Genomic DNA, 26,797 nt, shown 5'->3' with positions numbered 1-26,797 from the left:
AGAAATAAAGCTCAAATCTGGTTAACTCTCGGTACAGGCCTATTTTACTATTAATTACCCTTTGATTTAATCATACTAATAATTAACACGTGGGAGGAACTATTGATTAACGAATTAGTTTTATTTTACAAAAAAAAAGAGGGAGAAGAAAAATAATTGTATGCCATAAAGTACGTGGTAATGAATATTGGAAAGCACACTGGCACCAGATAATGCTGTGAACACGTATTGTATTTTTTGTAAGGCCCATTCTGCCAGATTGTGATAACCGAGTTCTCAGCATTCGTCGTGAGCCATTGCCAGTGTATCGTCCATTATGAAAAAGATGATAAAAACTATGAATAAGTGTAACACGAACGAGATGAATGAATAAATCGACAATTTTACCTTTCATTGAAGGGAAATCCAGTTGGAAACGGATTGAACTCAGTTTTCGGTTGAAAAATTGATAATTGAGAGGATTAGGGTGAAATTGTCAATTTGCGAGAGATAAATTAATTGGACATTGGCAATCCTGTCGGCAATGTTAAAGATAGATAACAAAAAGTAAAGATGATTGCGCAGTGCCACGATTCTCCATGATTGGATCATTTCTCATGGAATCTCGTGGAGGGGAAAATGATTGTTGTTATTAATTAAAATGAAATTATTATTTAACAAAAAAAAATTACACGTTTAACTTAAATATCAGTGTCGTGCAATGAGCGACTGAAGCTCCTTCGGTGTTGTGGGTAAAAAAAATACATTACTCGTTCCTAGCAACTTGTATGAATGGTTTAAACTACTCATACTAACTCATAACATTGCATTGATCCACTTTAACTCTACTTATTCGAACAAGAAACGAAATAAATAAATACATTCTGTCCAATCTTACTCGTTGTTTGTTCTTTCCGGGGGTATTTTACGTTGATTCTAGGGAGGAACAGGGAGGAGGAAACCCATTGAGAATAAGTCATTTCATTTTACAAAGAACAGTATTTTTATTCAGGCTATAACTCGACTTGTACAACTCTGCATTACATTGCCATATAATACAATTTATCTTCATCGGTAGTTTTCTTTCTTTCATAATTCGTTGAGAATTTCTGTTCTCGATTCTGTCATGGATGAAAACAATTGGAGAAATGGATTTTGCATAAAATAATTTATGAAATAAAAGGTGGGTATGTGACAATTGAATAATAACTATCAGTACCGTATTTTTTTTTAGAAGTCATGAAAAGTCTAGAAGTCGTGGCCAATTTCGAAAAATCTTCAAATTATTTTCAAGAGCCTCTCAATTATTCAGATGATTACGTTTTCATGCAAAACTTCAATTGAAAAAATTATTTGAAGACAACGTGGATTTCTATTATTGACAGTTCTATTCACAGATTATTGAGAAGGAGAAACAATGGATTTTAGATCAGTTTGATTGTAATAGGATTAACTTAATATCGAATGCATTAATCTTGTCACATTTGACCTAAAGTTTATTTTCGTATTGTATATATTGATAAATCACTATTTGATATTTATTCCTCTTCCACCGTCGACTCAACGTCGGTTTTCAAAATATTTCTTTTCGATACTCGATAAGTCCTTTTATCTTTATTTTTCTATTTGTTCGTTTTGTAAAAGCAGTTATTGTTCTAGGGAATTCTGAGTTGAAATGGTTAAACGTAATCGAGATGTCGAATGTCATATCTCTCTTGATTATGATATGACACAAGTCAACTCTTTACGTCTTCCCACTTCAAGACAGAATTATAATCTCATGCAATTTCATGTCCATTGGATTATTTTAAAAAATGCTAGTTTCACAGCAGTCTGAAATTCTCGGGCTAAAATAAACTGTATAAAAGCTGACTAAAATTTCTCTATAAAAAAGATCGTAAATCATCAGATCTCGAGTTAATAATATAACTAGAATAATTTGTTAATTAAAAAGATTATGAAGTTGGCTGTAGCAAAGATATAACTTGCTCAGTGGCCTTCAATCAAAAGCTACCTAGAATTTCGAAAGGAAAAACTCGATTCTAGGGCGTAAAAACGAGCATTAAACAGGGGACTACAAGCAAACGACGTGAATTAGTCGTTCTGAAGCCTTTTTCTTTCAAAGAATAAAACCGATATGTTGGTGGTTCTTATCACGTTGCCATCACACAAAAACGTGGCCTGCCGTCACTTTGGAATATTTCTCTTCCAGCGCATGACATTAAACATAAATTGCACTCGTAAAAATTCACAGTAAAAAAGTTGAAACAAAAAAAATTGCGTTAGCCTTATCATCTTAAATAATTTGATAGGTGGAACGTTAAACAAATATGTTAATAACTTCCTTTTAAAAAATTAGTCGTAAAAAATCGCATAGATATATTGCGACAGGAAATTAATTGGTTATTCGCCTATAATCGGACTTTTAGGTCTTCCATACGTTGTTTTATCCGACGTCGCATTTCTTTATACCTGGAACAGAAGAAATTTTAATGAAAAAATTATATAGGTAAGTGAAAAATCATATTTATAGTGTTTGGAATAGGTCCAAAGCTTGGAAGTTTAAAGAAAGCATGAGGAGTTCAACAAAATTATTTACAAGACATTCTTTCAGTGAATTCAGCCCACATGGCCAAGTAATTCAACAATTAACAATAAATAGCGTTAAGAATATGCAAAGTTTTTAATCATTAAATGTGTCATTAAACAATATTTTGGAAAAATTCCTGGATAATCAACGACTTCAAAATATATTTTACAGAAGAATAGCTTTTTTCAACATTCTTTCCTCACAAATAAAGAATGGAAATTATTCAAACGTCCTCTGACTTCGACTTTGTTTTTGCATAGAATCAATTTGTGGTAAACAAATGAACAATTTTTGATAATTTCGGAAACATAATTCTTCAGGTGAAAAATTGATGATTGATAGATCTGTCATGAAAAGTAGACTTTCTATTTCTTTTCGGAGGTTCACATTTTGTTAACGACTTCAAGTGTAAACAACAAGATAACGTTACAAAATGTTCAGTAACGTTGAGTCAAACAGAGCTTCAATGAAAGCTCTGATGTTTAACTCCAAATGCTGGAAAGAATTTCACCGAAAAATAATGGCTCAAGTGATTGGATATCCATAAAAATGAAATCTGTATTAATCATAAAATTGTCTCGGAATTGAGCAACTGTGCAGAAAAATATCGAGCAGTCTTTTTCTAGTAAATAAAGTTCCTTTCCAAAAATACCCCCTGAATGATTTTCATGTTCCAGAATATCTCAATAATATGTTACAATCCAACCACTAAAATGATGATTCAATAATCGACAACAAATGGATGAGCTTACTTCTCCTTCAGAAGTAATATCTGTCTCTCCTCCTCGTAATGATATCTCTGCAGGATTCCATGGCACTCAGGTAACGAAAGATTCAAAAACTGGGCAACATCAGAACTGATCTCTGGAGTTGAAAGCTTATCGACTAGGAAGAGACGTGCTACATTCTCGTGTGGTCCCAGGACGACCCTGACTTCCAGAGGATACTCATCTTCTCTCAATCTCCTCTGCTCTGTTGAATGAAAAACCCAAACAATGTTATTACCCAAAATGGATTAAAGTATTCAATATCGAAGTATTTAAATCACATATATAAATCAACTGATCGTCGAAATGAGCTGTTTTTGAATATGTGTATTCGAAACTCAGTTTAATTGACAAATTTTCTGGAGAATCTCTTTTTTCCTGTACCATCTCAATGCTTTTCCGTAAAAATTCAATATTCATCACAATACGAATTTTTGAATTCATCAAAGCTGAGAATTTGTTCACTACATGTAATCTTTTCCCCAAGCCAAGGCTCTTCGAAAAAACGTTACTACGCAACTCCAAAGTTTGTACGAAAGTTTGTTTGCTGTTAAAAAATTCGAAATTTCCTAGAATTTTCTATGCAATTTGAAATTTGATGATTGTTTCTTCCTGAATCGAATTCAATGTTCCCCTCCTAAACATAATTTTTTTCCTAACAGATGAAGATAATGATATCAATAAATGTAAATGCTCTCTCTCTAAGTGATCAAGTCCATTGAGGTGAGGGCTACAAAAAGATCTTCATATGTACAGATGTCTCTAAGAAACTGTTCTCGAAGTCAAACTACTCTTCACTAATCTTCACCATCACTCCAACGAATTAATTTCAATAATCTCTAAATGCAATAAATCCAACAATCCCAAAAGTAAATAAAAAAAATATATATAAGAATCAACAATAAACTACCTCCATTATCCCTGACGACAAACAGCGCAAAGTTAGCAGGTTTGGCATCGACCTTATACTTATCGAGCATCAGATTGATAACCTCCTGAGTGCTAACGAGGCTAGTAACCCAAACAGACATCTGGGAGCCATGAGGAGGAGTGAAAAAGCTCGTCTCCCGATTATAAAAGTGCCCATTGATGGAGCACCTGCGTCTCAGCCTCCCTCTGGACTGCCTCCTGCCCCCAGGACGCCTTCTGATGGCAGTGGACCCCTGTTTCCTTCTCAGGACTACCCCATCGAGCTCCAGTCCACTATCAGTGGACATCGTCATGTTGTCATCCTCCCTGAACTGCAGAGAGTTGGACTCGGACTCGGTGTCACTGTCCCCTCGGTTCCTCTGGAGGCAATCAGGCCCTGACATCGACCTATTCAGACCTTTTTCGATCCAGCTGTCGTCGTTACTGATAGATCGATTGTTGCTGGCGCTCTTCTCGAGACTGTCGAAGTACTCAACTCTCCTCAACGTTCCATTTCTGTTGGGAGTTCCCTGGAAGTTGGGGGTGTCTGTCCCAGAGGAAGAGTCGATGCTGTGCGTTGGAGTGTTGCTCATGCTGGTCTCGTTCTTCTGGGGACTGGCAGTCCCCTTGTCACTACTATCAACACTCGATTGTTTGGACAATGGTGGGGTATCTGTACTGGAATGTGAACTCAACGATGGAAGATTCTCTGGCATAGTCTGATACAATTTGTCCCCATCCTCCACCTTCCTCTCGACCTGGAGGAGCTCATCCAACTCGTCCAGCTCCATGTTCTTCACGTCTAGCTTCATCGGAAGAGTCAGACTCTTCAGGTGATCCGGAGACGTGGGGAGAGAGTTTGGCTCGCTCTCGAGTTGACTCTCGGTTGGGGACAAGTCCTTTGGGGGATTCTCGAGCTTCTCGTCCTCGTCTGAGGACTCTTCGGAGACACTCTTTCTACAGGAGTTTCGGTTTCTCGCGGTTACCACTGTACGCTGATCGTCGTCCTCCTTCAGGTGGATCACTCCACGCACGCCCCAGTAGATTCGCAAGGCTCCTTCGAGGATTAGACGGCCGTTCACCTCACGACTGCGGATTCCACCGCTTTTGCCTTCGTAATACTGGTTGAAGAGCTTCAGTTTATTCTCCAAATGCGATCTGAACAGGAAAATATGGAAATGTTTTGGTTATTTTCATTTATTCATTTTATTTTTTTAATTTCTTCTGTATATTATTATCTCATTTTTTTACAATGTTGCGTGTTTATATTTGGCATGTGTAGGTGATCAGAAAAATGAAGGAACTCGTGATGAGCACTCCTTTGGAAACAGAATCATTAAGAATTTTTTTTTTATTCAATTAAGGATATGCAAGTATCTTTTATAGTTTGATAGAGACTACACTATAGATTCAACCATTTTCAATCATCAAATTTGTCAATTAAATTGCGTGAGAAAAATTGAAAAAAAACATGAATATTCAGCGTAATTAAAGTTATATTTTACACAGAATTATTATTTTGTTAAGCATTCGCTGTTTATAAATAAACAATTGAAATTCCTTAAACTTTCGGAAACCTTTTTTTAGACATGAAATCTATTTTTGGTAAAATTTTGAATATTATTTCATCGATCTTCCTCCAAAAGTTACTTTCTAATTCTTTTTCAGATTTTTAAAATGTTCTCTAACGGTTCAATACCGAGATTCAAATTCAAACTTGCAAAGTTTAAGTAATAAAATCATTGTAAAATGCCTGGAAATTTAGGGTCAAATGGGGCTCAAATGAAAGCTCTGATGTTCGACTAAAAAAGTAGAAAAGCATTTCACTGGAAAAAAATAGCTAAAGTACTTGGATATTCTTAATCATCCTGAAAGTGCTGACAACCGCTTAAGCCAGTATGATTCCATGAAATCCTCACAAAGATATAATATACAATTGAAGGCACACAAGTTTGTGAAATCTAAAAGAACGAGCTAAGAGCTCTGTTTCATTTATTTGAATCTAGACTGTTATTCGTTAAGGATGCAATCCGTCATCTCATATTTTTGTTGTCTACATGTGTAAATTTATTTGTTTCTATATAAGTATTATATAATGATTTGACCCCCTGCTTGGTTTCGGCTGTTGGGTCTTCAATAAATAAAATAACAACAAACTAATTGATGAAGTTCTATTATTTTGTAATGACGTTACGAGAATCTAAATGTGGAACTATTTCGCTAATGAATTGTTTTAAGAAAGTGTTTGAAAACATTCAGTGGTGTTTCAATAAACCTAAAGGAGGTTTCCAGCTTGAATAAAAAGAGAAGAGCCTCATGAGATGGTTTTTGCCGAAAATTTTATGAGCCATAGAAAATTATTAGTTCTCACGTTTTTCTTTTGGACTTTCTCATTTGGAAGTTATTTTCAGAATATATGCACAATCAAAAGTTAATTTGCTTCATTTTGTTTGCATTCACAGTACAGAAATAGAACAGAAAATATAACCATTTGGTTTTCACCTTGGAAGTGTTGATCGTGGTTCCTTCTTACCGAAACTCGTGTGAGATTCGACTCTAGTTCCATGTCCAAATAGTTGTGGTCCGAAGAGGGCTCCGTAACACGGTACGTGGCAATATGGTACTCCTTTATGCTAATAGAAATTTTGGAATGAATCAGAGCGAGCGACTTGATGAGTTGATAACTTATCCGTGGAGAAGTTCGTGGAAATCCTCGGGGTGAACAGATTTATGTGAGTTTATCTACAGACGTTTTTATAAGAAATTTCACAAGGCTACAAAAAAGGTCTCTTAATAAATCGTTTTCAATGTCTTCAATCCGAAGATATTTGCAAATTAAAGCGCATTGAAATTTTTTTTCTAGGTAACTCACGTCAAATTTTATTTTGAATCAATTTGTGAAGTGAGAAGATGAAAAAACTTGATAGAAAGAGCCTTTTTATGAAATTTTTATGAAAAAAATTCACCACAAAATTTTTAATTTTGTGAATTGTTCTGAAGTGAAGAAGCTGAACAAAATTCACGAGAATACACTTCTTTTATGGAATTTTGAGAGATACATTAGTTTCCCCGGAACTTCATAGAAGAATCCTCATATAAATTATTGCAGAATACTTGCTGTTGAAAAATCTTTACTTCTTAAATAGTCATAGAATCACACGAGTTGAGAAATTCATAGAGAGGCCTTCGTTTCGGAGAATAATCAGGGCTACAATGAACATATATTTATAAATCCTATTCAACCGTGTAATTCTGTCAAATATTTACAAAATTTTCTTCACATGAATTTTCGCCTGCAAATTACACATCTGTTTCTGTAAATATCTTGGAGTGGGAAGCTTTATGTGAGAATTTTCTCAAGTCTCTTCAATTATACTACAAGATATTTAGAAAATAATCTTTATCTGAATTTTCGTCTAAAACTTATTTCCAATTTTTTATTTTATGAACATTTCTGGGGTCATGAAGTTCAACAAAAATCAAGAAAAAACCATTTTGGTAAAGAGTTGGTAACCGTCCAGGCCAGTTGCTGGACGGTTAAGGAAAATTCGAGTTTCGTGATAGGATCTAAAATAAAAGAATAACATCAATGGGGATATCATGGCTTTCATGCTTTCGAGAATGTTTTAATTAGCACAAAATATTATTTGAAGTGGAAATAACAAAACAAAGCATAATTAAATTAAGAAATAGTTGAATGCAGCCGAATTCCCTAATTTTTGGTCGACTGTGGCATATTTATTTATTTATTAAATGTCGATCAATAGAAAAAATAATGGGTCGCATGATTATACACAGCTAATATTATTGAAAGGTTAAATAACCGGTACAATTTTCATTTTACTATTAATGGAATATTCAATGGAAATTGAAACCGTCCAAATACTAGCCCCCGTCCAGACCCTGACCTGTTTACCCTAGGGCTACAATAAAGTTCTCTTCATACATTCTAGCCAACTTCATAATACCATCAAATATTTATAAAATATTCTTCAATTAAGATTTCATCTAAAAATGACAATTTTTAATGGGGACTTTCAAGGGCTGCAAAATAAATTCTCACGAATTCTCTTGAATCTCTCTTTTCCCCAAACATTGGGGAAATAATCAACACGTAAATTTTCGACTCCAAACAAAAATCCCCTCGTCTGTTTTATCATTCATTATCACACAAATACATGCAAAAATATTCTTTAAACACAAAGAATAATGTTTAAACAATTACCTCAGCATGTTGTCCAGGATTCAGCCTTTTCCCACACTCCTCGCACCTGAGACACTCAGGATGCCAGTCGTACCCCAGCGACTGTTTTCTTTCAGCTGAAAGATTGAGACATTGTTTGATTAAACACACACGAGATGAAAAGGGCATTCATGAGCGCAGATAACCTTGACGGTACATTGACCTGAAATCCTCGATCTTCTGTATGAAAATCATCATCACCTCCTGCACATCTCCCTCCCTCAACCCACCAATCACATGTTGCAAGAAATAAAAATCAACTGTCACAGTCTCAGCAACATTTACGAGATCTTAATCAATTGTTTGCTTTATGAACAATTGAATAAACTCGAGTGATTTGTTGGAGCAATTACTCACCGAAGTAGACAGGTTTTCCACATTTATGACACTTCCACATGATGATCCCACGTATTCTAGAATTAATCTCTCAATCAGTGATTCCTACGTCAATTTTCGAGGTGTAAACATTTTATTTGTTTACAAAAATAATACTCAGTCTTTGTGAAATCACACAGTGTCACTGGATCCCACTACTCACTAGAATTGTTCATTGAATGATAAAGAATACGTAGAGGTCGACTCCACTACTTTTTATGCTCCAAAACACTTTAAAACCCCAGGATGCACTGCAATGGTGAATTGATTTTGGGGGCGACCCAATGGCGGAGCCACAGTCGCTGTTTATCTCTGCCAGAGCCCTTTAATAATTTCGGTGTAACATTTATGCGGCAATATTTGATAAGAAAGGATTAACAGCACGCGATAAGTTGTGTGACAGATTGAGGAGCGGAGAATTATTCGTTTGGGATTATTAGTTATTGGTAAGATTTTTTTGTGATCTCTCTCTCTGCAAAAATCGAGACTTAACCTAGGATTTTAAACGGAGCTGGCGGCTATTTGCGGGGAGACTGATGGAAAATGTCTTTCAAATGGTTAATCTATTTAGGGGAGGGTGGGGTAAAATGGACACTTGAGACTTTTTACAAATAATTTATAACTCAGAAACAAATTTATGAATTGAGCTCAGTTTAGGCTCGTCACAAAGGGAAAGAATTGTTCTTTGTACTGAAAAAAAATGATTAAATTTCATCAACATTTTAACCCTTCATTAATATTTAAAAAAAAGTCAAAAGTGTCCGTTTTACCCCACCCTCCCCTATTTAAGCATTCTAAACTAATAGGTTTAGGGCTGGTTGCATCAAGCCCAGTTCAGAAAATCCTCAGTCAAGTATCGGAATAAATCAAAACGATCTGCCGATCCATTTTGAATGAAAGTTCATCAAGGGTAATTTAGCAAACATGAAGTGTATCGATGTTTTCATCACTTTTTGCCAATAATAGTACTAATTATTAAGTCAATATTCACGACTGAATGGCTGAATGAAGTACTGTACGACGAATTCCTAAAATTGACTGGAATAAATTCACTCTACACATGAATTTATTTCAACGATTTATTTATAAGCAGTTCCAGGCTAAATAAGCAGGATAAAAAAGTCGACGTTGGGGATTGTCCTCACAATTTTTATGAAAAGATGGCCATTAGACAAAATTTTTGAAAAAAGAACAATTTACAAATATGGATAATTGAGGGAGTTATGATTTTTTCAAGTTTGCTAGTTTTTCCCAATTTTTTTCCAAATTAACTCCAATATCTCTATGGGGTTTCAAGCTATCAAACCGCCCTTTGGTGCCCTCAAAGAACATGAAAAACCTTTCAAAATGACATGTCATACAAAACATTATCTTCAGTTTGACCGGGTTTATACGAGGAAATATTTTTTTTTAATCGTTAATTACTCAAAAAGCAATTTTTTTAAATCTGAAATTGTCACCAAGAGTTGACAATAAAATGTCAAGAATTTTTGTGCCAATTATAGTTTTTCTTTCTCCGTGGTTGAGAGATTATTAATGGCGTTTTTCTTGCACCACTTACTGAGCCAGTAAGCTCAGTTTGGCTGTTTCTCGATTTTTTGTTCAGTCGGTAAAACAAATGACCATTGACAATGGCGTTGTCAATTTCAGTTGAATGAAAAACGCAAAGTGTAATCGGCCTAATCTAATCAATTGAATTATAAGCCGTGTAGAAAATTATTATTTCCATCAGTACTCCCAAAAATAAAAAAAAAGTTAATAACTAAAATTTTCTTTGCTTGAATTGCGTCAAATAGTCGTTTTTCGGCTCTTGCATTTTGCCCCACTCTCCCCCAGATAAATGTTGTTTTCAGCTTTTCCAACATCTCGAAATCATTTTGTATATTTAAAAGCAATGGAGATGAATGGGAACATTGAATGCTTCGAATATTTCTAAAAAAATTAACATGTCCTCTCCTATGGAACGAAGTTTTATCGGAAAGTAAACGATAATTTTGGAGCACTTGTAGTTTTACTGCTGAAAATTTCAATTTCTATTAGTAATTTCAATCATATTTCATTCAGCTGTGAGAATAAAAAAATGGGCGGCTGGCATCTAGAGGCGGCAAAGATGGTCATTTACATTGGCTTTCCCGTGGCTATATTTCACTGGTTTAATCAGCCGGAGAATTTTGGTTCCTTTGTGGGGGATGTGAGAGCAACTTGCATCCCTGTACATGAGAAACCCTCGAGGGAGGAAATAGAGCGATTCATCGATGAGTTCAACAGAGAAAAGGATCTACAGGCAATTAACGCGATGGAATTCAAACAGTCCAAGTAATTAAATTTATGGTGATAATTTGTATAAATTTACGTCAATGGACTGAAATACAATTGCTTATTTCGAGTCAAATGTTATATTAGGGAGTTAATGATTTTATTTCTTAGAAGGTACGGGAAGAATCATGAATTTTGTCAATAAATAATTTTTATTAGTTCTATCTGTATTTAATACAAACATAATTTTTCAATCAATAGAACCTCATTATTCAGGAATAATACAAATAATTGTGGCACATATGTGTCTCATCAATCCGTAAAACTGCTTTCGCTTAATATCACGAGAGATTTTTGACGTGGACACGTTTATGGTCTCAAGCCAGGAGGTGATTTCAGAAAACAGTTATGTTCAACGCCATCTATTCGATCACAAGTGAACTATAATTTAATTGATGATAAGTTGCCGATTAAGTATTCTGGTTAAGTTGTATTTTGCTAAGATAAGTTATATTATTATTTTTCTAAATAGTCAGACGACTATTTAGCAAAACTCAAATTCTTACATCATCAATAATATTGGTATCTATAGTGTAGGAATTTGGGTTTTGCTAAATAGTCGTTTGACGAAGAAAAAACTTGGAATTCAACTTCTACCCAGATGGTAAGGTCTATTGACTAAGTCTGCAGTGGAACCATTAATATCGCGAGAAGTGAACACTTGGAACAGTTAGTGCTGTGCTTCAGTGAATTCAAGTATTCCTCAGGTAAGTACTGAATAGTTTTCAGTGATTCCATTAAACTAGCAATTAATGTAGAATTAATTAGAATTTTTGACGTGGATACGTTTGTGGTTTTATTATGGGGGGCCTTTTGTGAAACGGTCCTTAGATGCAGTGCCATCTAGTGGAATTCTAGAAAATTCTAGACATTTCGAGGTTATACGAGAAGTTTCTTGAAATTCCGAAAACATTCAAGGAATTTCTAAAAATTTCAAGGGAATTGAGGGAGTTTCTGAAAAATTTGAGAAAATTCAAATAGTTTCTAGAACACTCGAGATTTCAAGTACTTTCTAGAAAATTCAATGGAATTCCGGGATTTTCTAGAAATTCTGAAAAAATTCATCGAGTTTCTGGAAAATTCCTCTATATAAAGGACAATTGGAGCGAGTGAAGATCAGTTGAGAATTGAATTTCGACAAGTTCACATCTTTAGAAGTTGAGGAAAATGAAATTAACTGAGGTAAGAATAATTTCAATTAATATCATCCACCAAACACGTATGATCGAGTTTGAATTAATCCAGTAAATTCTACATGTTTACAGGTATTCCATAACTTTTGTGGAAAATCACTTTTGAATACGAAAGTTCTAGAATAGACCTTTCTGGCAATTGAATTCCTCTATATAAGGGTTCAAATGAGTGGAGAGTAATTGGAGGATTTCCATTCACAATGCCAAAGCGCTGCTTCATTCCGGATTGTACTCGACGACTAAATACATCAATTTTCGTTTTACCTTGTGATAAAAATATACGAGAACAGTGGCTCACAGCGATTCGTACGGCGTATCCTGATTTGGTGATTAATGAAAAAACATTTCGGCTCTGTGAGGATCATTTCAGCAATGCAGATATACAGTCATCTTGCATTATGCGGGATAAAAATGGAGCAATTGTCCAACAGGTACATTATTTTCATATAAAAGAGGTTTATCGTCTAGGGTGTCTTCTGTGTCTCTCTCTCATACACGCTGTACAACAAAAAAGTACAACATATCAAAGAAGTTGATCGTTCGCACACAGCGTGTACGGGAGGAAGATATAGAACACAGTGAATTATGAAGAATGTGTTAAATACGTGAGTTTTCCTGAATTGCCTCATTCTTATTTGCATCTAATGATTTGTAGGAATCGATGCAGAGAAAACGCATTAAAAAGGGAGCTGTACCTCATTTTGACGAATGTCTCGGAATCTAATGGGATGGAAAAATTTTTGTTATGACCTTTTTTATAACCTGCGAATAGAGAGATAAAAAATAAAATAAAATGTACATTTTTGTGGGACATCCGCATGAAATTTTTTTTTTCAATTATTTTTTTGTAAATGACATTTTTTTCTGCTCCGAGTTATGATAAATTAAAACATGTTATGAAATTATTTTTCAACAATCGGAAAATTAGATGTAGACATTTCTGAAAAAGAATTATTTATAAAAAATTAGAGAAATTTTTGTAAAATTGAGACTATTATTGATGGATTCAAAAAGTATGGGAGAGGGTGGGGTAAAATGGACACTTCTGACTTTAAGAGAAAATTGAATTGTTGGTGAAATTGAATAATTTATTCTTCAATGAAAAGTACAATTCTTGCCCTTTGTCATAAGCCAAGACAGATCAGAGAAAAAAATTGTCAGTGCAGGGTAACCCTACCGGGTTTAATCTCATCAGGACACATCATTTGAGGAACTCGTAAATATGCAGAGCGTAATTCATCACATTTCTAGAGATATTATGAAAATAACAAAAACGGCGGCGTTTAGACCATAGCGCAACTACTGGAGGGCTAGCGAAGTTTGAGCCCGTGAAGGACAAACTTCGTCATGGTGATACATTTCGAGAATCAAATGTTGCAAGGATCACACCTGGCAAGGGTCAAGCGTCCCCAGTGTTATATTTACCTAAATTATCCTGATTTCTATCGATTTTTCATGGAATAATTGAACTCAAATTTACAGTTTCCATTAATATTTACATAACATTTTGAATTTTCATCGAAGAAATTCTTTGCTATTTCAGTGGAGTTACAATGCGATAAGATTTTCCAAGAAGTGTATTGAAAATTTCATCCAAAATTTTTTATCAGCGCGACATTTGACTCTCGCACTTCAATCCTTACCCTCCTCTGAACCTCAGAGATCATTCGACCTTAAGAACGTTTGATCTTCTGATTAGTCAACCCGTCTAATCGTAATATATTACAATAGTTATCGAAATCGTCGACGATGAATATGTCGAAACGCATGAAATAAAATGATAGGTATAACTTTAATCGAAAGACACATGAAATAACATGAGTGTTTTGGATTGCTCGTATTTCTGCCGAGAGATATGAAACCGGGGAATGTTGGCATTATAAACACGAGCAAGCATTATTTGATTCAAAAAATTAAGTAACAAATAATTTCTTATTTGATTCAAACAGTTATTGTTGCCCGCATCAACACCATATGGGGATCAAAAAACTCAATAAATTATGAGAATGCAATAAATTAAGTTATTTCGAATTTTTTTTGAAAATCCATAGGGACTAACTTTTGGGTTCTATTGTCTTGGGATATACCTTAAGGCGTTTTTCGGCCAATTCATGACCGAATGGCGTCACGTGACCAAGCAATTCTCAATGGATCAGACAAGGATAGCATTCATCTGATCGTCTTTATTCAATGTCTTTGGCCAATGGAGTGGATGCCCCCTGTTGCCATCTGTTTCAGTTTTACGAAAATTCTTCAATTCTAGCCAGCCTTAAAAATCGCTCCCGAACCCGGAGTAAGATTTAAATGGGAAATCCACCCCTGAAAACTGTGTCCCACCCAGCGTATATAGTTTTGATTAGCTAAAATGGAAATATCTTCGCGTGAATATCTTGCTTCAGCAATTAACGAGCAATAAACGAGAAGAGTATGAACTCTTTGATATCTCAGAAAAATCACTTGAGATCTTGAGAGGGACACTGTTTCGGCGTCTCCTCAGTGCTGACTCAGCAATTCTCAGAAATTCTGATGTAATCGAAGTGTTTTTTATATCCAAATACTCCAAATTTGGTGCTAGTTTCAGAAGCTGACCCAATGTCTCGTTTTGTATTCTCTGACACCCTTCACAGTGAAGTCGTTTCAATGACAGCATGAAGTCGTAGATTTCCAGAGTCACATTCAGGTTCCTAATCTTAAGTACTTTAAGATTTGGAAGCCACAATGCCTCTCGAACTGAGCGATCTGTCAAGGTAGGGATGGCTGAAAAATGAATTCACAGAATTTAGTCGTAAAGGATAGATATAACTCAATTGAATCTTCGAAATCGAGAACTAAATCGATGGATGGCAGAAGTAAATCATAATAATGTAAATAATACTAGGAAAAGGAAGGGCGAAGGGGAACAATTACTATCGACTCAAAATTCGAATATGTCTGTTCAAAAACAAAGATATCAAGAATTAGAGTGGATCAAAGAGTTCAATTTTACCCGACTGGCCCCTAGATACATAAAAAATGCATATTCAATTGATGTAACTCAACTGAGGTTATCCATAAATTCGTTCCCACTGCTGGATATCGAAATTGGATAAGAAATATTAGATAGTTATCTTTTTATTTAAAAAAATAACGAAAAATTGATAGTATGTAGCCTTGCTTGATAACTCATATGCTGCGTATTCTTGATTTTCCATTATTTTTCAAAATAAACATCCTGTACTTGATATTCCCTCCGCCCTTGACTATTCCATCATTGCTGAATGAAATAAATATCAAAATTTTCAAGACTCGTTATTATCTCACCACTAATGTTCAGACATTCCAGTCTCGGGTTTCTCCTGAGGATTCGAATGAGGATTTCGTCAGTGATCTTTAACTCTGGAATGATCAAGGTCCTTAGCCTCGTCATATCCTGAATCTTCCATATCATGTGGCTATCAATAGTCGAGTCCTTGAAATCCAAGTGAATCAAATTTTGTCTATGATCCATTCCCGTCAGATGTAGCCCACGATAAAATCCCCTCAGGGTGAGACTTCTCAGTTTTCTAAACTTTGTTAAATCCTATTTGGACAGGGGAGTAAGGTAATTCATGGCATTATGTGAAATTTACTTATGGGACATTCCATGCCAATTCAGCCTCCCTAGATTTTTGTGCCTTATAAACGTCAATTGGCAAGCGCACATTCAAAAATCATAGAAATAAGAGTAGCCTGGCGCTCATGACAAAACCTCCCATTTTCAAAATGGATTTTGATGACTAAGAAACGATTTTCTTTGTTCTTTCATGTACTTCCTGAGTAAAAATACGTATTTTGATGTCTGTTTTTATGTGAAGGACGATCAGAAAACACAAACTTTCCACACCATGTTAAGACGTGATTCATCAAGGGCAATCTTAACATGCAGCTGAGTTGGGACGGAATCTCTATGTTAAGGAAGAGCGAGCAAAATGTTCCTTTTCAATGCCAATGTCTAAGTGTCTAGATATTCTGGGTTGAGAGTCCAAATAATTTGGTGTAATTCAAGAAACTTTTATTCATTAATTCTCACTTATTTACCTCGTAGAGAACTAACTTTGTGGCCGTCAAACACCGTTTACGGACATTGTGAAGGATAATTGCATATGTTCGTCACTCGGCCGAAAACCACTTTTCTGACTCATGTGATTGCATTCTTGGGTTTCGCCTCGATTTTGAATATTGGCTCGCTTTTGACGAATATCTCGGAATCTAAAAGAGATAGAACAATTTTTGTCATGACCTTTTTTATAACTGTCAATTGACCCTACAAAAAAAGTCATAAAATTTTTTTGAAAAATTTTGCTATTTCTATTAGATTTCGAGATATTCAGCAAAAATTGACCAAAAGTCAAAATCGACTTAACCCGGTTTATCGCTTTGCTGCTGAATTGTTTTCATCAAGAATCGGTGCTCTGCATTAACAGATCGGCTGTAGGGTTGAGAATTTCTATGCCTCCCCTATCAATCCTAGTGTGAATGCGGCGTAGTTGAGATGTTTACTGAATACTATATTTCGACTGAACAGAATATTTCTGACGGGTATAAAGTAAGGCGAGTTCTGCAATGATGCGAGGAAGAAAAGTTTTTCACCAAATGAGTAATCAAAAAATATGATCAACCTTTTGAAATCATTTACCGTGAAGGGAACAAATATCTGTCATTTATAATAGTTTTATGTATTATCGTGTGATTTATGGCTCATATGAATGGATTAACGAACTTCCCACTGTCCCTAAACAAATTTTAGGAAAATGGAAGAAAGCAATACAAATCAAAAAGAAATACGCGGTAGAGGAGGATGACTACATGGAAAAATGCAGGAAAAATCATTTCCAGAATAATAATCGAGAATTTTGTAATTGTATTGGCAATTGAAGATAGTCCATTTTGCCCTACTCCATTACTATTGATAATTAACTTTAAACTTACAAAGTAATAAGGATTTCGATGGGTGTAGATCAAATGAATTTTGATCATCGATTCTGGCAAATGTTGGAGGATGTCGAACCCAGGTAAGTCGGGATAAGAATGTATTTCCAGTGCTTTCAAGTTCTGCAGTGATTTGAACATTTCCGAGAATGTGTTCGATTTGGGGTTTTTCAAATAAATCCACAAGTTCATGGTTTCAAGGCTGTTACAATATTTTCGAATCAAATCAAGACACTTGTGGGAAGTGACGTCAATCGCGATATATTTCAGAGAGTCTCCGCATCTTTGCAGATAGTCTTCTAATGTATCGTCGCAGCAACACTCAATCGGGGCCACGCGTCCCCCCAGATGGAGTGCTTTCATACGCCAACTCTCCGGGGCAAGTTTCCTCCAACGTCTACAAACTAAAATTAATATTCATACATTGCTGGAAATAGAACTTGCATGATTTTTTTCAATTTTCTAATCTCGTGTCTGGGACCTGAATAATGGCAGTGTGTATTCACACGCTTCACGGTAACTTTGACCGTGGATATACGGGGAGGGTTGCCAGATTTTGGCGATTTATAGCCAAAACCTGTACAATTTTAAATGGGATGACCTCACGATCTGGTAACACTGTATACGGGACGTTTTCCCGCGGATTCAAGGTAATTTCTACCGTGGATATATGGGAGATCGTGGACCCTCAACTTTTACTTCTCAAATTAAATCTAGACAATAAACTAGATACATCGCATCAATTGATAAGTGATATGCAGATAGTAGACTAGTCAATAATTTTCTCAAAATATTAATCCGTTGAATACGAATCAGTCTAGATTAACGCAAATAAAAAATGAAATGAATCGTTTTTCACATTTTATGTGAATGTTTTCTCAATAATATTCATATTTGTCTAATGGGGTTCGAGTGCAGGAGTGGGTGCCGAAATATAGTGAAAGTGATTTTAACGGTGAAAATGATTTCTACTTCCAGAGTTCAAAACCAAAGTATAACAGAAATGTCAGACAAGATGTGAGTGAGAATCTACCGTGGATCCACGGTAAAATTTACCGTTGAGTGTGCGAATAGACACTGCTCTGAATAATACATTTTTATTCACAAGCGTTCGAAATATTGCCCATTGATTAATAATTAATTGGTAAAAGTTGAAGATTTCACACGCCTTGAAATCGCTAATGACGACACACAGACGGTCGAGTGTTGGACTAATCACAGAATGGCTCGGGCCGACGTAACCAATCTTGAGGTGCGCCTCGGCCAATGGAAGACGACAACTCCCTACTCTTTTCTTTTTCGACCAATGAAGCGTCACCTGAACATCTTCGTGACGTCATGACCGAAAAATTGGCCTGGAAAACGACTGATTTTCAATTAATTATCATAAGACATTTAGGCAATATTTCTCCATAATTTTCACCGTTTAGCTATCCATGTTATGAGGAATGTGTGAATAGGGTAATTAGAAAGAAGTGCAAGTTCCCTATTATGAAATTTTAGCAGTGGATTTCATGCGATGGGTGAACTATATTCTCTTTGGTTTAAAATTTAAATTAAATATTCAATCGTAAAGAATACAAAATGGGAAATGGCAAAAATTGATGTGACATTTTAGTGGCTGTTACGTTCACATGGATCTTCTTTTTTTATTTCGTTTTATACAATTCATCACAGTAAAAATTATGTCACCTCCTTAAGGACCTTCTATTGCCAAGTCTAACGTGGTTTCCCTGAAATTTAATAACTTCTGACATATAAAAAATTATAAACGTCACGTGTAATTGCAGCGACATTATTTAGCTTCTCAATTGCGTTTGTTTGATTGAATTATCTACCATAGTTTTGGAATTATTGGTCTTTATAGGTCCATGAAACCGAATTGATTGACTTTCGGGGAATAGTCCTCTACTACGAAGCTAACACGTTAGCTTTTTATTTTACCTTTTTTCCGTGAAGTTCACCCTCAAGAAAAAGTATTGAAATGAAAATCCCAGATTTCTTATTTTCGTCTATCTATTTTGTCAACACTATACCTCTTTCGATCGTCATTTTATTTGGCGGATCGAGCATTGAAAATATCTTGATGAGAATATCATCTTCCAGCATGTCAATTGGTGCAACCAATTTAGGTACCGGAGTTAAGGTCAATATACAGTCGTCAAATGTTATTTCATGATTATCAGCAGCTTCACAAGCCCTAGAAAGAAGATGATCACGGAGGATTATGGCAATAACCATAAATGCGTTGGACTGTTTATGGTAGGGAAGTTTTGAGGATTAGGTTTTAATTTTCTGTGTGAGAGAGATGGAGTGATTTGGGAATTGGCCCATTGTCTAGACAGGGGCATAGTGGAGACACAGTCACCACACATGCATGGAATAAATCGACAACATATTCAATTTTTCTTGTAGTTGAAAAAAAAATTCATTCGATTTGATTGAAGTAGTATATGGAACGCCCCCTACAGTATTACCGCAATTTGCGCATAATTTTCGAAGTGCCCGTTTCCCCCGACAATGCGATGAAAATATTTTTTTATTTTTCATTTCAAAGTTATTCATTTACACACAGAGTTTTTGATTGAGGAAACGTTTTTTCTTGCATTCACTAGGCGAATTCCAACAGAGCCACAAGAAAAACCGTCGAATCGAAATTATGAAACGCAGTTCATACTTGGCTTTCTGCTTAGGCTGCTCATCTCCCCCCAAATGTCATAAACAAAAGAAAACTGAAAACTCACTCGGCAGCATCGTCAGCATGTTTGAAAATCAGTTGAGCAAAATTGTCTGGCACCATTCCTTGCCATTTCTTCCAGCCCTCATAAGGAGTTTCTGGCCACAAATACACACATCTCACCTTCCCATATCTTCTGAATAAATATTCCAATTCCTTCTTCTCTTTTACTTTCTTCCTTTGCGATATTTCCTTGTAACGTAAATAACTGGGAAATCCCTGGACAATCACTTTCACAGGAGGCATTCTTGCCTGGAGAAATTAATAATGAATCGACTTGAATTTTTATTGCGTTTTCGTTATTCAGAATGCTCACGAATAAACTTGAATTTTTCGCGGAACTCAGGGAGCGACCGCGTCCTTCAATTCACATGATTTGTTATGATTCTTACTGCGCTGGTCGTGTCGCTCTTTCTATTCTGAGCTGTTCTGAGCGTCGGGTGTCTTCTGGAAGCATATTCCCGTACCTGTGCACGAGGGTTTTTAAGAGTGGGGGATAAGAATCTAAGTGGGGATGACTTCAAGTGGGTCCTCTTTCACTAGATGTAATATTATTAGTCCAATCTGGCTGATAAAAGTATGGTATGGTCTAGAAAATTCAGCTGGCAATGAAAAAATACCAATCGATCCGTAAAAATATCCTGAACAACACATCAAAATGTTTAAACATAGTTTCAACCAGAAGGTATTCAAATTAATTAAAAACTCAACTTTATGTGGCGTAACGCCAAGAACTTTAACTGTTTAACTGTTTAACTCATTCAATCGACGAGAAAAAAATATCAACTTGTAGAGAGAGAATTCCTCTACAAATTTGCACTAAAAAACAATGATCTTGGATGGATAATTGCGACGTAAAAAAATCCTGAAGTTTTTTAACCTCAAATGACGCTCAACAATAACATGAGGCTCCGAGCATAGGCGTCGTATTATATGTCTATGGCTCCGAGACCCGCCCCTTTTCGGCGTGCGCAACTCAATCAAACACGCGCGATGTGCAGTAGATTTAAACGTACGTTGCGCAGAAGTATTGCAAAACTATTGGGGCCCTCTGCATATTCTCGCGCAATACGTAATAGAAGTGTTGATAGATAGACAACAAATAATGAGAGATAAAAAAAAGAAAAAATGTTTTGAACAGAATCATGCGTTTTTGCTTGAGTTCATATACGTATATGGACCCCGTCTTTGAGGGATTAACAAATTAATGAATATTTCATTGCCTTTAACAGGCGCGGTGTTGTCGGGGCGACAATCTTTCAAGAAAGGGAATAGTGTTGCGTATTTGCCCTTTTCCTCCCTCTCAACCACCGTCATGTACGATCGCCTATTTCTTTCTTGATATTTTTTTATCTTTAATCCAATTCCGCGGATGCGTCATGCCTTTTTGTATTTCTTTTTATTATCATTTCGCCACAGAATCTTTAATAGACATTCATTTATTATGAAACCGACTAATATTTAACAATATAATATAAAATAGAAAGAAGCATAATTTAATGTTGAATGACTTTTTTAATCATCGAAGAAATGACGATGTGTCATTTTTCAGAAAAAACGATTTTTAGATCAATGGGTCTATGCCATGATATACTGAATCGATCGACCCAAAATTTTGTACAAAAGTGAGACCCGGTAATACTGATTAGGAGCCAAAATGGTATGGGGTTCATTCGAACTTTTACGCGGATTACGGGACGTCAAATTCACTGAGTTGAGAAAAATAGAAAAACGTGAATATCTCGGAAACTTTGTATGGACGGGTATCCATATTTTGATTGATCTCGATAGGTGGATGCAAGACGAGTATTTTGAAAAAAAAATTGAAATCTGACCAGCATTTTAGGAGATATTGACCAAAACAGTTTTTCACAAAATTTGAATATCTTCTAAATCACTTGTTCGATTTCGCCTACTCACGAACTCATCCTGTAATATCATGAGAATATTACAGGACAATGTCGCCAAATTTTAATATCCTATCTCAATTTCTTCGGGAGTTATCGTGTATACATCAATTTTATCATAAAAATGAAAAATGCCAATTATTATCAAACTGTCCTCAGTTTCATAGGGATATTATGACTTGATTTGATAGATATTATCACAAGGAACACTTCGACGTCAAAAAAATTCAATTAGGTCACGTAGTTTTTGAGATATTGAGGAAAAACGATTTTTGAGAAATGGCTGTATCTCAAAACCTATTTGACCGATTGGGCTGAAACTGGGCCCAGAGCGACTCGAAAAATAGTAGCAATTATATGACGAAATTTCAGATTTATAGCTGCAACTTTACTTGTCCTTTTGTTGAGATTTATAAAAAATTTCCGAAAAATCTGCACACAAATACGGATATACATGCACACATTTTCTAAAAACATCATATCTTCACGTTTCATGACATTCTACATAATTTCCAAGCAAAATTAGAAGATCGTAAAAATGACCCATTACAAGGCTTCCATTCGGAAGCAAAAAAGATGTATTCTGTATTCAATGTGTAACACATTCGGCCCATATTTTTTAAACGAACAATATCCGTTATTTAAAAAACATCGAGAAATTTCGTCAAAAGAAAGTGCTGTTAAAGCGATCGCAACTTGTTATGAGGTTTACGGGCGAGCTGACCGCCGGTCCCTTAAAATTGAATCCACACGTGCGCCTGGCTACCTTTTTCAGGGACATCGATGCCAGTTATAGGCGTTCGGGCTCTTTGGCGCGCAAGCACACTGTACAATGTCGGAATAAATGTCGGAACTGTACAATGGGGGAACACCGGTGAAATCATGAACATTCTGGTATCCTCCCCTCTTTGTCCTCCTGTTCCTAGTCCCGATTTATTGTTTCTCTTTTCAAATCAATCAGCGGTGCACATGAAAAATTAACACATTTCGGAATAAAAACATGCTTGATGTCGTTGTCCCGTGAATGCACAACACATTATACCCATTTGAATTTTGCACTTGCCTTGAGATCGCACCAAACTGTCACACACTTCTTTTTTTTCGTCAGGAGTTCAAAAGGAAAATGGGTAACAATAAATAAATCATTTTATTCAAGTATTCAAATTTAACAACTTTGAAATCAATCGGTGCAAACAATGAGAACTTCGAGTATTGCTAATATTGAATTAAGGGAGATTCTCTATTATATTTTAAGAACGAGAAGGAAAAAAGTAATACCAAATATTTCTCAACTCAAGTGAACGAGAAAATGAGAATAAAACCTTTGTTTCTTCATCGATAATCAATAGAATAATATACATAAATATAAAAATATCTTTACTTATTGATAGGAAAATTTCATCTATTGTCAATCTTTTTTAGATTGTCTCGCCGATATCTTTGAAGATATACGAACCCCCCATAAACTGACGGCGGCAGATAATAAATTAGCACTATTGACTCCACAAATGTCTTCAACGATTCCAGTGGATAGAGGAGCTATCATTCGAGCTAGACTTCCAATACTCTCTGTAGACCCTGCGACCGATCCTTGGTTAGTGGAAGAAGCCTTTTCCACTATCATTTCTGTCAGTGTTACCCGCAGGATCATATCGGCGATTTTGAAAATCGTCGTTGATAACATAAAGAGAGGAAAGTACGATGAGAAGTAAGCGCAGCTGAAGCCCACTGCCATCATCGTAAACGCGTGGAGGTTTCTCTTCCTATACGATATGTCATCCGTGTAGAATTTCCTATTTATTCGGCCCATCAGAAGGCCTGTAGTTATTCCTATAAAACTTTGGTAGGCTATCGTGTATCCAGCTAGCTTTGGCGACATATCGAACCTCCTTTTTATCCTAACGTTGTAATTCGCGTAGAAGGCAATTGCTGCTACTTCTGCCATGAATTTCAGGGCGAAGGCATCACCAAATACCCTCCAATCGATTTCTCGTAGATCTGAGATCACTTCTTTCAATTTTTTCATTTCAAATTTCTTTAGCTTCTCATTCTTTTTCATGTCATTCGGAGATTTAGGCTCTGGTCGGCTCAACTTGTCACCGAAACAATAATGGGCTATCACTGAAAGAGAAAATATGAGTGAATATGGATTTAGGCGAGAGGAGTTGAATCAGTTGTGTCCATTTAACTTTGGATATGAAATCAATTTTTCGCCCTGGCGGGTGCCAAATTTCCCTTCCGTAAAGCGTTGAGGCGAAAAATACGGTTCTAAATAGGAGAGGTAAAATAATAGAGTCGTGCTCACGTGCGGAATTGTGGTACACTACCACAAAAAACATTTCTTGAGCGAAAAACATGGCATACATACTTGATCAATTTATGGGAGGTTTCAGACAAGAAATCGGTGCTCTTCGAGCTAAAGGAGGAAGTTACTCAATGAAAAGGTCATGTTTTTTTTCTAAATGAGATTAATTTATAAAAATTCAGAGAAATTTAAATAAATCTTCTGTATGTGAGACCTGGATTTTTGCAGAATACCCTCCTATAGAGAATCATTCATTCAAATTTGTCAGAACGTGATTCATAAAGACAGGTTTGACAGAAAGTTGCTCTATCTTTCAAAGATTTGGAGCAAGCTTGCTGTGATAGCCCTGCGTGCGCTGTAAATAATCTTTTATCTGGAAATATGAATAAACTTTCAATTACCAGCATTAATGATGAATAATATTCCACTAACGACACAAGTAAGAGAAAATCCTCCATCAACTTCCGTCATGTGACCTGCTATCAGTGGTCCCAATGCAAAACTCAATCCCGTTATTGATTTCAAATTTCCAAAGATAACTGATTGGTCATCTTTGGGGTAGAGGTCAGTTATCAAGGCCTGGATCATCACCTGTGAGTGCTTGAAGATTCCTACGAAACAAAAATAGTTGGAAAATTGGCTAATTATTGGCTTAGTCATTCTAGAATATTGGGGAACATACGTACTGTAAAATTATAAGTACCTATTGTCACTCTGAGAACTAGCATGAGAAATATGGATTCGACAATTCCAAAAAGAGCGTAACACACTCCAATTATTAGGCAAGAGATGATGAAGATATTTTTTCGCCCAATTCTGTCGCTCCAGCTGCCCTGAAAAACATTGAATAATTTTTTTCATAATTATGAAGAGAACAATCACTTCATCCCTTTAAAAAAAATTTAGAGAATTCTGTTGTAGATAATTGGATGGACTATGGAAAAGCTTGCTTGCTGTTTTTCCTAAACTTGATCACGTATGAAAAAATCCTACAGAATATACCGGTCGTAATATTTTCTTTCATTTGTAGTTCCACAGATGTTTGCATAATAATCTTCACCAAATTTCTCATTCATTGAAACAATTTCTTACAATCAATGGTCCACTGATGAGTTGAGTTCCTGCATAAATGGAAGAGATGGCACCTATTGTTGAGAATGATGCACCAAGTTTATTCAGGTGCATCGACATTGAAGGTAAAATCAAGCCAACAGCAAAGAAATCCTGAAAGAAACGATAATAATCGAACAAAAAATCTGATTACTTTTCAAGGGCAACAGATTTCATTAAAATGTAATTATCTTACCAGGAATGTCACGAGATATATCCAGCGAATATCGCTGACTTTGGAGTTAGTTGCCATGTTTCTGTTATTCCCAGGTACTGGCAACTATCGTGTAATTTACTTCTAATCCGGTTCTTCACTGTCTGCTATCATTTTACTTGCATGATGTTTAAGTCTCGTAACGAGTGTTTAACCGCTGAGAGCCATGTTGAATGCAGAACTACCTTGTGGAGTCCTCTACTGATGATTGAGAAAACCAAACAGCTAAAAAGTTCTTTCGATTCCAACTAGAGAGCTCTGAATAAGTGAAATTATGGAGATAAGGAGGTCTCACATAAATGAAGTAAAGATGTGTTTATCACAAACGACTTATATTTATTCAGTTCAAACGCTTAGTAATTAGTAATTAATACAAAAGCGGAAACGCCACAGCTGTGGTGGGTTAGATGATGAAATGAGAATGATAATAATAATAATTCGGATGACTTCGTGAAGCTCCGCTAGCCCGATCGCGGGACTAGTGTCTGTTTGCGTCGTTGGCGCTGAGGACGAGCTCCGTCGGTAACGCTGAGTTCTGGTTGAGCCTCAGCCGCCACAAAATGAGTAGGGAAATCTCTTCACAATCTTCAAATGATAAATTGAATGAAAACGAAAATTCAAGTGATTTTTTGGAATTGACTCGAGTAATGATACGTCTTTCAACTAGACGACATTTCCACTTACGTTTTAATTACTACATTTCAATTCGCAAGAATATGAATATATTTTCAATTGATGTTTTAATTTAAGAAGTAATCTCAACTCATTGCTTCAATGTACACTTCAACGTACAATACAACACAATAAATACAACTATTGTTCGATTAGTTAATAACACTCGATGTTTCAATGATAACAAATTCCATAATTTACCTCAATCAAAACTCAGCCTTCAATTATAAAAATTTTCACATTGCATAATTTGACTGCACACTTGATAAAGTTTTACAATACCGTGGTGGCACAAATTTTCGAATGAGACCGAAACATGAATATTCGAAGGCATCGAAGTCCATTTTCATTATTTTCCTCTCGAAGTGCAGTTATTTCGACACGAATTACAATATTCATTTACATTACACAGCTCAATAATATCCTAAAATTACATTTATCCGGCGTGCTTGATCTGATCTGCTTATCGAGTCTTATGTATTGTACAGACGGTTGCATTCAGTCGCACTTCATAAGGATCTGGCGACAAAATG

The 26,797-nt window shown here is 35.7% G+C and overlaps 3 protein-coding genes and 1 long non-coding RNA gene across 7 annotated transcripts; 1 reads left to right on the top strand and 3 right to left on the bottom strand.

Annotated features, from left to right (window-relative positions):
• Positions 1 to 969: 969 nt before the first annotated feature.
• On the bottom strand, positions 970 to 9,097 carry LOC107040823 (ras association domain-containing protein 4). Of its 3 annotated transcripts, XM_015261097.1 has the most exons (8): positions 8,981 to 9,097; positions 8,846 to 8,901; positions 8,635 to 8,651; positions 8,471 to 8,565; positions 6,748 to 6,878; positions 4,247 to 5,403; positions 3,322 to 3,541; positions 970 to 2,451 (listed from the first exon to the last, which is right to left on the bottom strand). In XM_015261097.1, exons 2-8 carry the CDS (start codon positions 8,866 to 8,868, stop codon positions 2,391 to 2,393), a joined length of 1,704 nt encoding a protein of 567 aa, XP_015116583.1. In that variant the 5' UTR covers positions 8,869 to 8,901; positions 8,981 to 9,097; the 3' UTR covers positions 970 to 2,390. The 3 variants fall into 3 exon arrangements, with proteins under 3 accessions (XP_015116583.1, XP_015116571.1, XP_015116578.1); XM_015261085.1 differs by lacking the exon at positions 8,635 to 8,651; XM_015261092.2 differs by lacking the exon at positions 8,635 to 8,651 and having other exon boundaries at positions 9,027 to 9,096.
• Positions 9,098 to 11,794: 2,697 nt separating this feature from the next.
• LOC107041375 lies at positions 11,795 to 13,163 on the top strand. Its single transcript, XR_001461055.2, has 4 exons — positions 11,795 to 11,886; positions 12,226 to 12,361; positions 12,445 to 12,803; positions 13,028 to 13,163. It is a non-coding gene; the product is annotated as an uncharacterized LOC107041375 (long non-coding RNA).
• A 288-nt stretch (positions 13,164 to 13,451) lies between these two features.
• Positions 13,452 to 20,970, bottom strand: LOC107041019. Of its 2 annotated transcripts, XM_015261384.1 has the most exons (6): positions 20,937 to 20,970; positions 20,064 to 20,523; positions 19,356 to 19,519; positions 17,320 to 17,723; positions 15,673 to 15,931; positions 13,452 to 15,129 (listed from the first exon to the last, which is right to left on the bottom strand). In XM_015261384.1, the coding sequence occupies exons 2-6, from the start codon at positions 20,300 to 20,302 to the stop codon at positions 14,768 to 14,770; spliced, it is 1,428 nt and encodes a 475-aa protein (XP_015116870.1). In that variant the 5' UTR covers positions 20,303 to 20,523; positions 20,937 to 20,970; the 3' UTR covers positions 13,452 to 14,767. The 2 variants fall into 2 exon arrangements, with proteins under 2 accessions (XP_015116870.1, XP_015116861.1); XM_015261375.1 differs by having other exon boundaries at positions 20,064 to 20,958.
• Positions 20,971 to 23,273: 2,303 nt separating this feature from the next.
• Positions 23,274 to 25,766, bottom strand: LOC107041269 (major facilitator superfamily domain-containing protein 9). The gene is made up of 5 exons (XM_015261746.1): positions 25,575 to 25,766; positions 25,361 to 25,492; positions 24,972 to 25,101; positions 24,670 to 24,879; positions 23,274 to 24,084 (listed from the first exon to the last, which is right to left on the bottom strand). The coding sequence occupies exons 1-5, from the start codon at positions 25,629 to 25,631 to the stop codon at positions 23,372 to 23,374; spliced, it is 1,242 nt and encodes a 413-aa protein (XP_015117232.1). The 5' UTR covers positions 25,632 to 25,766; the 3' UTR covers positions 23,274 to 23,371.
• Between the last annotated feature and the right edge of the window lie 1,031 nt (positions 25,767 to 26,797).

This window comes from Diachasma alloeum, unplaced genomic scaffold (genome assembly GCF_001412515.2).
Source record: "Diachasma alloeum isolate Michigan unplaced genomic scaffold, Dall2.0 Dall_scaffold_00179, whole genome shotgun sequence".
Lineage (NCBI taxonomy): Eukaryota > Metazoa > Arthropoda > Insecta > Hymenoptera > Braconidae > Diachasma > Diachasma alloeum.
This window is presented reverse-complemented; position numbering and strand designations above follow the sequence as displayed.

Coding starts and splice junctions, on each gene's coding strand:
- LOC107041269 (XM_015261746.1), bottom strand. CDS start 25,631: ATGGCAACTAACTCCAAAGTCAGCGATATTCGCTGGATATATCTCGTG. Junction 25,493..25,574: donor TATATCTCGTGACATTCCTG/GTAAGATAATTA, acceptor CGTTTCTTTCAG/GATTTCTTTGCTGTTGGCTT. Junction 25,102..25,360: donor TCATCAGTGGACCATTGATT/GTAAGAAATTGT, acceptor AATGTTTTTCAG/GGCAGCTGGAGCGACAGAAT.
- LOC107041019 (XM_015261384.1), bottom strand. CDS start 20,302: ATGCCTCCTGTGAAAGTGATTGTCCAGGGATTTCCCAGTTATTTACGT. Junction 19,520..20,063: donor CATGCTGACGATGCTGCCGA/GTGAGTTTTCAG, acceptor TCTTCTTTCTAG/GGCTTGTGAAGCTGCTGATA. Junction 15,932..17,319: donor ATCGAAATCCTTATTACTTT/GTAAGTTTAAAG, acceptor CTGTCCAAATAG/GATTTAACAAAGTTTAGAAA.
- LOC107040823 (XM_015261097.1), bottom strand. CDS start 8,868: ATGTGGAAAACCTGTCTACTTCG. Junction 6,879..8,470: donor ATCCTGGACAACATGCTGAG/GTAATTGTTTAA, acceptor AATTTCTATTAG/CATAAAGGAGTACCATATTG. Junction 3,542..4,246: donor TGTCGTCAGGGATAATGGAG/GTAGTTTATTGT, acceptor TTCATTCAACAG/AGCAGAGGAGATTGAGAGAA.